Raw genomic sequence first — 12,885 nt, 5'->3', positions numbered from 1 at the left:
GGGGGAAACATGCTTTGGTGGAACTTTGTTTGCCTGTCAAAATAGGCATAAAAGTAATTGAGCTCATCCAGTGTAGATGTGTCTACGTCATAGATCACCCCTGATTTTGGCTTACAGCTCATGATATATTTAGGCACTGCCACGGTCCAAATGCTTGAATTGAGCCTCCAGCTTGTTTTGGAACCCTCTCTTCACATTTTTGATAGCCTTGCGGAGATTATACTTCGCCTTATACAGTGCGGGATCCTCCTTCATGAAGGCCCTGGATCTGCACTTTCACAAAGAGTGTATTTCCCTATTGATCCAAGGTTTCTGGTTCGGAGAGACACTCATTGCCTTTCTCGGAATCCAATCGTCAATGCATTTTTTGATGAAACCAGTGACGACTGAGGTACCCCTATTTCAGGATGGATGAAGTGGTCTGGAACATAACCCAGACCACCGACTTAAAGTAGACCCTTCAGCATCCTCAAACCATTGTTGTATTTCCCTTTTTAATGGCACATTGCATTTCAATCTCTGTCTGTAAGCTGGCAGAAGTAGCAGCAACAGATGATCAGACTGGCCTCAATGAGGGCAAGGGACGGAGCGGTCAGCCTACTTGGGTGGTGAGGTGGCAGTGGTCAAGAGTGTTAACACCTTGGGTGGGGAAGGAGGGAAACTGATGGTATTTGGGGTGTGTTTGATTGAAGTCACCGGCGATGATGAATTTTTTCATCAGAGTTTGCATCCTTAAGAGAGATGACATCCAAGTATGTTGTCCTTGCTCTGAGCTCCACAAACTTGTTCTCGAGTGATTGAATGCTAGCTGACAGTATGCTGGGGAGGGGTGGGTTCTCTTTTTCTCTCTTCCAGCAGTACCTGGAGCCCCCACCTCCCTCCAACAACCACAATGCTTTATCTTGTTATCACTCACAGCTATGCCGGTAGTATCGGATATAATTAAGATCAATTTGTAATAAAGAAAGATTTAATAAAAATCAATTATGCATTGTGGTGTGCAAAAAACAGATTAATAGCAAAGAATGCTTAATATCAATTATTTTTCAGGTACAAAGGACAGGCAGATAGACGGCGTTACAACCGAGATCTTGAACAGGATGTAGCCTTTATTCCTCCAGGCGAATCACTGAAGGACCTAATTGACCAGTCGCAGAGCTCGGGTAGTGGCTCTGGTCTCCCTCTGTTGGTAAGAACACTAATTACACAAGTACCGATTGAATCATCTTATAGTTTGAGCTGGATCGCTCTCCAGGGCATTTGTCGCTTGTTTAAGTGGTCATTTTGTCCAATCATTAGATTTCCCCAATTTTCACAAAAGTTGGCAAGTACCCGGTAAATAACATCCAACACATGAATATTCTAACGTGGATCTTTAAGCAGTAATAGCCCTGTCCCACGGTACGAGTTCATTCCAAGAACTCCCCCGAGTTTAAAAAAAATCAAACTCGTGGTAAGCACGGAGAATGAACGTAGCGGTTATGTCGGAGCTCGGGGATGTCTCCTAGCGGCTCGTACCGCTAACGGCAGGTACTCGGGAAGACTCGCTAACGGCAAGTAAGCACGGAAAGACTCGTGAAGATTTTTCAACATGTTGAAAAATGTCCACGAGAGCCCCGAATACCGACGAGTGGCCATTACCCTAAATCTCCGAGTTCGAATCAGGGCAAACTCGGGAGAGCTCTTGGAATGAACTCGTACTGTGGGACAGGGGTTTTACAAAAAAATTACTCTGTGTGGGACGCAAGCACAAATTCATGATTCAGAGATCAAGACAGAAATAATACTGTACTTTCACTCATTTAAGCACAAATCCCAAACTGTTAGTGTGTGGAATTAAAAATGAATTCATTATATTTGTTTATTTACTTAGTATGATAGATTTGATTAGCTAAGCAAAACTATTTTAGCTGCCATCCCACCACCTGATTCCAGCAGTGTTTTAGTATTTAAATAATGTCACTATTTTTACCTTCACTATATCCCTTAACTCATTCCTACTCTCTGTGTACAGTAAAGGTTCCTGATCTCGGGCATAAAATTTCAACATTTGGCACTAAGTTTTATTTTCTTGTTTTACCGTGACAAACTTCTACCTCCTTCTAGCTTCACATTCACTGTCTCCTTTCAAGGCTTAACTTACCTTGCTCCATATTTTCACTGCTAGTTCGTAGTTCTGTGATAGGAAATCAGCTTTGTGACCCTCTCCATTATTTGAGAATTTCCATTTGGAAAAAAAGGGAAGAACTTATATCGGAGAGAATCAGGCTCTATGTTATTCAGGACCAGCGTGGGATTTATTTTGATGATCAAGTTTGCAACAGATAATTTAAAATGACATCAAGTAAAACTCAAAGGTAGACAGAAATGCTGGAGAAACGCAGTGGGTGAGGCAGCATCTATGGAGCGAAGGAATAGGTGACGTTTCGGGTTTCGACCCGAAACGTCACCTATCCTTCGCTCCATAGATGCTGCCTCACCCGCTGAGTTTCTCCAGCATTTTTGTCTACCTTCGATTTTTCCAGTATCTGCAATTCTTTCTTAAACATCAAGTAAAACTCAAGTCTTTTCAGAGTGGTAAGTGGGTCACCAACTGCTAAAATACTGAAGAGAGCAGTGAGCTTAGAAAGTGTAGGGGAGATGGTATCTCCAGAATGGTGCATATTAATCATGTTGACATTCAGTCGAAAACAATGCAAAACATTGGCTTTTAAATTTAAAAAATGCCCCGCAGATCTTTTTGTCATTTCAGATCCAACAACAATCCCCTGTGTCTGTTATGACAGGAATTTTATATTGATACATTGCACCAGCAATTTGATCAGATTTATTTATTCCATCGAACGTGTCCAAAGACAGGCAGCTCGATTTGTTACTAACACCTATGAGAGAGAGAAGCGAGTGTCACCAAACTTCTGAATTCTCTGGGGTGGAACCCTCTCCAAGACAGACATGAAGCTCACCGTTTGACCTGTTTTTACAAAATGTTAAATGGTCAGCTCGACATAGATTACATGACCTACACCAAACCCAAACCAATTAGGAGCAGACGAGGGCATTCGATCCAATTTGTGATCCCAGCTACAAAGACAGATGTGTACAACAATTCGTTCTTCCCCCGCACAATCAAAGCATGGAATAATCTCCACCCTACTATAGTTACCCAACCAGATGCAACTAAATTTAAAGTAGCTCTCTCTTCCCAATAACCCTTTCTGGCTTAAGTCCTCCCTCCACCACCTCCAGTTTAAATTCCATTTGGAATATTTTGCAGGATCAAGAAACCAAGAACCAAGATTAATGATTTTAAACTTCCAAACTGGAGTTTCAAGTGCGTCAGCATATTTCCATTCTGGAAGGTATTCCGGCCATTAAAGCACACTGATATGTTTTAAAATGCTGCCTTTTTTTGTGCTAAAATGCAGTGGAAACTACTTAATATATTGGCTCAGGATTTTTTTCCTACCGTGTTCTGGTGCCAATTTGTTAAATACACTCAATATATTTTGAAGAATATGGAGGAGAACAATCAAACATTGCCTTGTCTTGAAGCTACATGGTGAAATAATAATGAAACAACTCCTTAAATGCCTTAATCGGCAAAACAAAATTATTCAGACTAATATACTTTTGTCTATTCTGTGAAATATTTATACTTTTGGTGTCGCAAGTTTAAAAAAAAATTAAGTTAAATTTTAAAAAAAGATCACCTTTATGTCATCTTGTAAACAGGTAAGATGTAACATTTGAATAGTCAGGGAAAGTAGCAACAATTATGTAGTAAAGAGGAATAGAGGGTGTTGTATCACTCTCCTCGCCCCCTCACCTTTCAAACGAGGTTGCTTTGTAATGACCCATTCAATAAATTTTTAAGGCGATAATTTTACCAAAATAAATTTACTAAACTGTCAAAAGGGACGAGTATTAAAACAGGTAGTCATTATACCGAGAGGATAATTGGCTTGCAGAGTAACAAACATACAGTCTGAAGAGGGGTCCTGACCCAAAACATCACCTATCCATGTTTTATAGAAATGCTACACGACCCACTGAGGTCCCCTGGCACTTTGGGTCTTTAAAAAAAATAAACTAACATCTGCAGTTCCTTGTTTCTACCAGAGGAGGCCATTGAAGTCGGTAAAATCTATAGATTCAAGAAAATATGCGTTTGTGACAAGAGGAGGAATTGTGGAGTAGTTGGGGAATTGGGTTTATGACGGGTGCTATCCAGTAACCTATTTGAAAGTAGAAATTCAACATACAGCTAACTAGAAATGTGAACTCTTATTGTGCTCTTGTCAAAAGAATTGAAGGATTGGATATTTTGATTGATGATTGAGTTAAATCAAGAGCAAACATTTTTCATTGGTTTTCGTTGATGAAGGGTAAAGGTACCACCAGGAAGAACAATGTAAACTAAATAATTTTTCAATTTTTAGTTGATAGTTGATCTCTTATCCAAACAATTTGTGATATGGACATTTCATATTCCAACCCTGTCTCAATTCTGTTTAGTTTGTAAGAAAAAATATACAGTTCTGTCTAAGATTAAGTGAAGATGTTACAGATCTCTGGGTGCTATTGTTGTTCACCCATTGGAGAATTGAAAAGTCATTATTGTTTTGGCCTCAACTTTTATTGCCAACATTGACCTGCATTGTCTCCCTCCCTCCCTCCTTACAGGTGCAACGTACGATTGCAAAGCAGATTCAGATGGTGCGCCTAGTGGGAAAAGGCCGCTATGGTGAGGTGTGGATGGGGAGATGGCGCGGCGAAAAGGTGGCAGTGAAGGTGTTCCCTTCTGCAGAGGAAGCCAGCTGGTTCCGTGAGACTGAGATCTACCAGACAGTGCTAATGCGACATGAAAGTATTTTAGGTGAGCTGGCCTGACAATCTGATCCGTATACACTGTATGCAAGATGTGAAGGAAGGATTCTCATGCTACTATTTCCCAGTGTTCGCACTCCATTATTTTAGCCATTCATGGGATATGGGTCTCACTGGCATAGCCAGCATTTATTGCACTATACTAATTGCCTTTGAGATGTTATTAATTGTTATAAATGGAAATTGGGCTGTGGCGTTTGTTCTAAACTCCTCCCTTCAGCAGAATAGGTCAAGATGCTGCTAACTCTTTATACTTTCTCAGTAGTTAGGAATCCTATTCCTGTGATTTGACGGCTCTGGCCCTGTACTCGCTGGATTTTAGAAGGATGAGGAGGGACCTCATTGAAACTTACCGAATAGTGAAAGGCCTAGATAGAGTGGATGTGGAGAGGATGAAAGACAGCCAGTTTATGGCAGCATGAGGGAGGATGTTTCCACTAGTGGGAGTGACTAGGACTAGAGGCCCTAGCCTCAGAATAAAAGGACACACCTTTAGAAAGGAGATGAGGAGGGATTTAGTCATTTTGCATCCCGTGTCCCACCCCTCCCTCATGCTGCTGTACACTGGCTGTCTTTCTTCCTGCCTTGTTCTTGATGCAGTCTTGACCCAAAACTCCTACTTACCTTTTGGCTCCACGGGTGCTACTTGACCTGCTTAGTTCTTCCGGCATTTATATTTTACTAAGGATTCCAACATCTACCGTCTCTTTTGTCTTTGAGCAAAAAATGAGCTGAATATACTTGGTTATCTTTTTACATCTAATCTATGAAAGCAAAGCTGCTCCTATGCCAGGTTTGACGAATGTAGGATCAGAGGGGCTGATTTTCCAGCATAATGTTGGGGATCTGATAGGGCCTTTTCCACTCAGATAGTGATAAGTACTTAAGAGTCATAGAGTCTTACAGCATGAAAATAGGCCCGTTGGCCCAACTTGCCCATATCGACCAACATGTCCCATCTAAACTAGTCCCACCTGCCTGCATTTGGCCCAAACTTGGAATGTACTGCTGAAAAAAAAAGTAGCGGAATTGTAGACTCACTGACAACATTTAATTATGTAAATAAGAACTTGAATTGCCTTGGCATAGATGGCTATGGGCCAAGTGATGGAAGCTGGGATTACTATGGATGGTGTCCACTGGTTGGTGTGGACATGGGCCAAAAGGTCAGATTGCATGCTATTCAATGACTCTAATCCCAGCATAACTAGGCTCAGAAAAGAACACTGCATCGAGTGCACAGAGCTCAATGACAAACTTGCCACACTTACATAAGTCCAGTGTTTAATTGGTCATCAGAATGTCAATCAGCCACAGCCAGATTAATTTAGCCCAAAGTATTTTTCAATGAGTGCAAATAACTTTGATCTGTTCATTTCTAATTTAACATAATTTTCCTTTTCTATTCGACAATATTTCTTCATCACAATGTGGAAGCTTATATTTTGTTTAGTTTGTTGTCACGTGTACCGAGGTACAGTGAAAAGCTTTTTGTTGCATGCAATCCAGTCAGCGGAAAGACTATACATGATTACATTCGAGCCATCCACAGTGTGCTGATACATGATACCGGGAATAACATTTAGTGCAAGATAAAGTACAATAATGACCAATTAAATATAGTCCAGGAGCCTGTCTCCATTGAGGTTGAGATAGTAGCTCTGTAGTTGATAGTAGCTCTCCAGTTGTGGATAGGATTTATTCATGAACGTGGTAACATATTGCATAAGGAGGCATGTGCCAATCTTTATATTTACCATTTGATTTTTCACAGGATTTATTGCTGCGGACATTGAAGGCAAAGGTTCTTCGACCTGGCTGTACCTGATTACAGATTACCACGAGAATGGCTCGCTGTATGACTACCTGAAGTGCACAGTGCTCGATACCAAAGCCCTACTGAAGTTGGCTTACTCTGCCGCTAGCGGTCTCTGTCACCTCCACACAGAAATCTACGGCACACAAGGCAAGCCTGCCATTGCACACCGCGACTTAAAGAGCAAAAACATCCTGGTGAAAAAGAATGGGACCTGCAGTATTGCTGACCTCGGCCTAACTGTAAAATTCAACAGGTAATGAATAACTTCCTGACTCTGAAAACACATCAATTTTTGTAAATCAGACTCTATAACGTTGAGGACTGGGTTTGAGTAATGTTGTAATACTTTAAATGGAGATAAAAATACAAAGCACATGAACAATTCTGAGCAGCAAATGAAGAATTATAAAATTGTTCACACCATAGCTTCTAAATATGGGGACGCCCCAGTTAGAGATGGCCTAACTTATGGAAACTCTGACTTTATGTAAATCCTCCCATACATTTTTAAAACATCTTTCCAGATAGTAATAATAAAATGTTTTGTGGTATTCTTTTACAACTGGATGCAGTATCAATTCCACTAGTTTAATTATGAGCAGTTAGTGTGAATATTTTATAAAATGAAAGAATTAAGGGCCTGTCCCACTTGGGCGACCAAATCCATCAGTTCTGGCGAGTTTGCCCTCCACTTGTACTCGCAGCATGGTCGACTCGCGGTCCAAGGAGGTCTTGGTAACTCTCCTTCATGCTCGAGAGATGTCCCTGTGTACTCGAGGCCACAGCTAGGTCGCGGCGTATTTTTCAACATGTTGAGAAATGCCCGCGAGTAAAAAAAGGTTGCCATGGAAAAAATCGATACTTTATTTACTCGTAGGTTTAGTCGTAGTAGGTCAACATGTTAGTCGTAGGTAATCGAGGGTAGTCGAAGGTAGTCGTAGATAGTCTTCATCATAGTCGAAGGGAGGTAGAAGGAGATCGAAGGAGGTCGTCTTCACTCTCCACTATTCGGTGTCCAATTTTCCCGAAGTGAGTTGTAGCTAGTCGAAGCTAGTCTTCAACATAGTCGAAGGAGGTCGTCAACATGACATTTTTTCAAACTCTCCTAAACTCTTCTAAACTCGCCAATTAGATCGCCCAAGTGGGACAGCCCCTTTAATAGCAAGTGTATGTGGAGCGGCACAGTGTGGATAGTTATAGGATGTTTGTGCATTCAACTGTCCATTCAGTGGGGTACATTGGATTCTTGTGCATCTCATTGGAATGGGCTCAACCCCAAGTTTTATCAGTTGCATTAATGTACAAGTTCCAAAGATGTGCCTACGACGTACAGGTTTGTAGGTTAATTGGTTTGGTATACGTGTAAATTGTCCCGAGTGTGTGATAATGTGCGGGGGGTTGTTGGGCGGTGTGGGCTGAAGGGCCTGTTTCCACTCTGCATCTCCAAACTAAACTAAGTTAAAGTTATTGTTATCATAGTTTTTTTTCCTTTGGTCTTGCTGCCGACAAGCCTACCTGAAAATTAGCCCAGCAAGGCTTCAATTGAATTATCATTAATCTGTTTCCAATTTCATGTGCCCACTATTCTGATACAAAATTTATCACAAACAAATCCTTATCCTTTTTGGATTCACTTTTGGCCCATGGTTATTGAACTGTGGGCGTCTGTTCTAGATTGGTTAGGTTTTTATCTGTTTATGTATGGTTCTTGAGAGTCGAGAGAAAAGGGCATGGTCTTAAAAATAGAGCCAGACCAGGAGTTGTCTGGAAGAATATTAACACAGTTGCTAACAGAAACAAGAACTCTTTCCCCTAAAAACTAATGACTAAAACAACCGAAAATCTAAAAACAGAGCTAATAGGTCTTTGTAGAAACAAGGAACTGCAGATATTGGTTTATTTTAAAAAAAGACACAGTACTGCGTAACAGAGCGGGTCAGGCAGCATCTCGGGATAACATGCATACACAACGTTTCGGGTTGGGACCCTTCTTCAGGGTCCACACCTGAAATGTCACCTATTCATATTCTCCAGAGATGCTGCCTGACCCACTGAGTTTCTCCAGCACTTTGTGTCTGGCTAGATCTTTGTTTGTTAAGACAATTGAGATATATTAAACTGACCAAGGTTGATGGATAGAATGAAGACACAGAACTAGAATGATTTCATTGAATGGCTTGGAAAGTTTGAATAATTTTGGCAGTTGTCTCACACATTCTATCTACTCCTGGGGTTTTCTCCCAGTTCTCTTTGAATATGGATTTTTGTCTCTTTTGGATATATGGTGCGTAAGGTGAACATGCGCAGGTTTCTATTTTCATTTAAGGATTACAGGCAGTCAAGGTTGCTTACTTTCATACTGCCTCCTAATCTACTGACCACCTGTGTAATATATCGCCAACCTGTTTCAGATGCTGCCTTCCAACTGATAAAATATGCCCAAATTTGAGTTTTCATTCTGGTATCACGGATGTTTCCTGGGGCTTTCTTGCGTTTCAATTGACATGATTTGTAAAATGCCAGCGGGGCAGGCAGCATCTCTGGAGAGAAGGAATGGGTGACATTTCAGGGCGAGACTGAAGAAGGGATTTCGACCCAAAACGTCACCCATTCCTTCTCTCCAGAGATCCTGCCTGTCCCGCTGAGTTACTCCAGCATTTAGTGTCTACTAATTAAAACTAACAGTTTAGACTTGGAAATGACACATGCTTCTTTACCGTTATCTATATACATTGGCTAGCATTAGGAAATGATTTTGTGCACAAAATTCATACTTAATAACTTAATATATTTTTATTGGTTTTGAATGCTGGTTCTTATTTGTGTTCTTCTTCTCACAGTGACACAAATGAGGTTGACATCCCACTGAATACCCGAGTGGGAACCAAACGATACATGGCACCTGAGGTGCTGGATGAGAGCCTCAACAAGAACCAGTTCCAGGCTTATCTGATGGCAGATATATACAGCTTTGGCCTCGTGATTTGGGAAATGTCACGTCGCTGTCTAACAGGAGGTATGTTGCAGCATTCACCAGTGGATGTGTACGACAGGAAATATAGTGGCTGCATTCCTATGTCAGGCTATGCTACTGTCTGCAGAGTTTTTATTCTAACTTGAATTTATGAGATTAAAAGTTTATGCATTGCACAAAGTATTAGTCACTAAGTTATCAAACCATGGTTATTAAGTAATTGGTGCCTCTGAGCAACAGGAGTGTTGGAGGAACTCAGCGGGTTAGGCAGCGTCTATGGGGGGAATGGTCAGACGGCATTTCAGCTCAGACGGCATTAAACCTCATCTGCCATGCATCTGCCCACTCACCCAACCCACTCATCCAAGTCACCGTGCATTCTCATAGCATCCTCCTCACAGTTCACACTACCATCCAGCTTTGTGTCATCTGCAAATTTGCTAATGTTACTTTGAATCCCCTCATCTAAATCATTAATGTATATTCTAAATAGCTGCGGTCCCAGCACCGAGCCTTGCGGTACCCCACTAATCACTGCCTGCCATTCTGAAAGGGACCTGTTAATCCCTACTCTTTGTTTCTTGTCTGCAAACCAATTTTCTATCCATGTCAGTACCATGTGCTCTAATTTTGCCTACTAACCTCCTGTGTGGGACATAGATACATAGAAAATAGGCGCAGGAGGAGGCCATTCGGCCCTTCGAGCCAACATTGTGATCATGGCTGATCGTCCCCAATCAATAACCCTTGCTTGCCTTCTCCCCATATCCCTTCATTAAATCCCTTATCAAATGCTTTCTGAAAGCCCAGGTATATGACATCCACTAGCTCTCCCTTGTCCATTTTCCTGGTTACATCCTTAAAAAATTCCAGAAGATTAGTCAAGCATTATTTCCCCTATGTAAATCCATGCTGACTTGGACCGATCCTGTTACTGCTATCCAAATGTGCTGCTATTTCATATTTTATAATTGAGTCCAGCATCTTCCCCACCACCGATGTCAGGTTAACTGGTCTATAATTCCCTGTTTTCTCTCTCTCGCCTTTCTTAAAGAGTGGGATAACATTAGCTACCCTCCAATCCACAGGAACTGATCCTGAATCTATAGAACGTTGGAAAATGATCACCAATGTGTTCACGATTTCTAGAGCCACTTCCTTAAGTACCCTGGTATGCAGACCATCAGGCCCTGTGGATTTATCATCCTTCTGTCCCATCAGTCTTCCCAACACCATTTCCTGCCTAATGTGAATTTCCTTCAGTTCTTTCATCACCCTAGATCCTCTGGCCACTAGTACATCAGGGAGATTGTTTGTGCCTTCCTTAGTGAAGACGGATCCAAAGTACCTGTTCAACTCATCTGCCATTTCCTTGTCCCCCATAATAAATTCACCTGATTCGGTCTTCAAGGGTCCAACTTTGATCTTAACTAATTTTTTCATCTTCACATACCTAAAGAAGCTTTTACTATCCTCCTTTATATTCTTGGCTAGCTTACCTTCGCACCTCATCTTTTCTCCCCGTATTGCCTTTTTAGTTATCTTCTGTTGCTCTTTCAATGTTTCCCAATCCTCTGGCATCCCGCTCATCTTTGCTATGTTATATTTCTCTTTTATTTTTATACTGCCCCTGACTTCTCTTGTCAGCCACGGTCGCCCCTTACTTCCCTTGCAATCTTTCGTCCTCTTTGGAACGAACTGATCCTGCACCTTCTGTATTATTCCCAGAAATACCTGCCATTGTTGTTTCACTGTCATCCCTGCTAGGGTATCCTTCCAGTCAAATTTAACCAGCTCCTCCCTCATGGCTCCATAGTTTCCTTTGTTCAACTGTAATACTGATACCTCCGATGCTTCATAGGTCGGGCTGCATAGTGAAAGACACCGGGCAATCTTTCTTGGAAAAGTGGCAGCAATTAACAAAATAAAAAGGAGAACATTCTGGCAATACTTAACCAATCAAGCAGCATCTATAGAAAGAGAAAAATAGATATTTTAGATCCATGACCTTTCATCAGATTGAGTATTTTTCTTTCTATTTCAACCTTTCGACAGCTGTAGTTAAATGTTTTTCAAGCAACATTTGAAATATGTGTAACTGCAGTTTCCAAATGTGGCCCATGCAGAAGCTGAGAAGCAAGCTATTTTTACATTCTACCTGCAAGGCAATAAGACAGATTATTGCACAGATTGCTCCAGTTGAAATTGGTTTACTCAACGCAGCTGAGGAATCAACCCTGGGGCCATCTTTTAAGCAGCATTATGTAGCTGCTAAATCTTTCCACTTCTGACTTTCATATTTCCCCCTGCAGGTATTGTAGAGGATTACCAGCTGCCATATTACGACATGGTGCCAAACGACCCCTCTTACGAAGATGTGAGGGAAGTGGTGTGTGTTAAATGCCTCCGTCCAACAGTTTCTAACAGGTGGAACAGTGATGAGGTGAGAGTTTCATGCTGCTTAGTGAAGCTTCTAGAGACACAGTGATTATTATGACTAACCATGCAAGTGAAATGGTCAACGGCTGAAGTGCGTCACTCCGTTCTTTGAATTGAGCTGTCTGATACCGTTGTTGGATATATATGTTGGATCCGTCTGTTTAGAAACATAAATAATAAAATGTTTACAATTTACCATCTACAGTGCATTCAGAAAGGATTCACACCCCTTTACTTTTTCCACATTTTGTTACGTTACAGCCTTATTTTAAAATGGATTAAATTCATTTTTTTAATCATCAACCTACACACAATACCCCAGAATGAAGAAGCGAAAACAGGTGTTTAGAAATGTTTGCAAAGTAATTAAAAATAAATAACTGAAATATCACATTTACATAAGTTTTCAGACCCTTTGCTATGACACTCAAAATTGAGCTTAGGCTCATCCTGTTTCCATTGATTATCCTTGAGACGTTTCTACAACTTGATTGGCGTCCACAAATTAAATTGATTGGACATGATTTGGAAAGGCACACACCTGTGTATATAAGGTCCCACAGTTGACAGTGCATGTCAGAGCAAAAACCAAGCCATGAAGACGAAGGAATTGTCTGTAGACCTCCGAGACAGGATTGTGTCGAGGCACAGATCTGGGGAAGGGTATAAAACAATTTCTGCAGCATTGCAGATCCCGAAAAGCATAGTGGCCTCCGTCATTCTTAAATGGAAGACCTTTGGAACCACCAGGACTCTTCATACAGCT

The 12,885-nt window shown here is 41.2% G+C and overlaps 1 protein-coding gene across 4 annotated transcripts in view; it reads left to right on the top strand.

Annotated features, from left to right (window-relative positions):
• bmpr1a (bone morphogenetic protein receptor type 1A) overlaps positions 1–12,885 on the top strand; it is a 169,267-nt gene that overhangs the window by 151,631 nt on the left and 4,751 nt on the right. For all 4 annotated transcript variants that reach the window (XM_033012670.1, XM_033012672.1, XM_033012669.1 and 1 more), the window contains 5 exons: positions 1,051–1,189; positions 4,684–4,876; positions 6,662–6,959; positions 9,547–9,722; positions 11,993–12,123. In XM_033012670.1, coding sequence (XP_032868561.1) covers positions 1,051–1,189; positions 4,684–4,876; positions 6,662–6,959; positions 9,547–9,722; positions 11,993–12,123 — 937 coding nt within the window. The remainder of the gene's footprint in view (positions 1–1,050; positions 1,190–4,683; positions 4,877–6,661; positions 6,960–9,546; positions 9,723–11,992; positions 12,124–12,885) is intronic.

The sequence above is a fragment of the Amblyraja radiata genome, chromosome 37 (assembly GCF_010909765.2).
Source record: "Amblyraja radiata isolate CabotCenter1 chromosome 37, sAmbRad1.1.pri, whole genome shotgun sequence".
In the NCBI taxonomy this organism is placed as follows: Eukaryota; Metazoa; Chordata; class Chondrichthyes; order Rajiformes; family Rajidae; genus Amblyraja; species Amblyraja radiata.
Note: the sequence above shows the minus strand (reverse complement) of the source record. Positions and strands in the feature narration are given on the sequence as shown.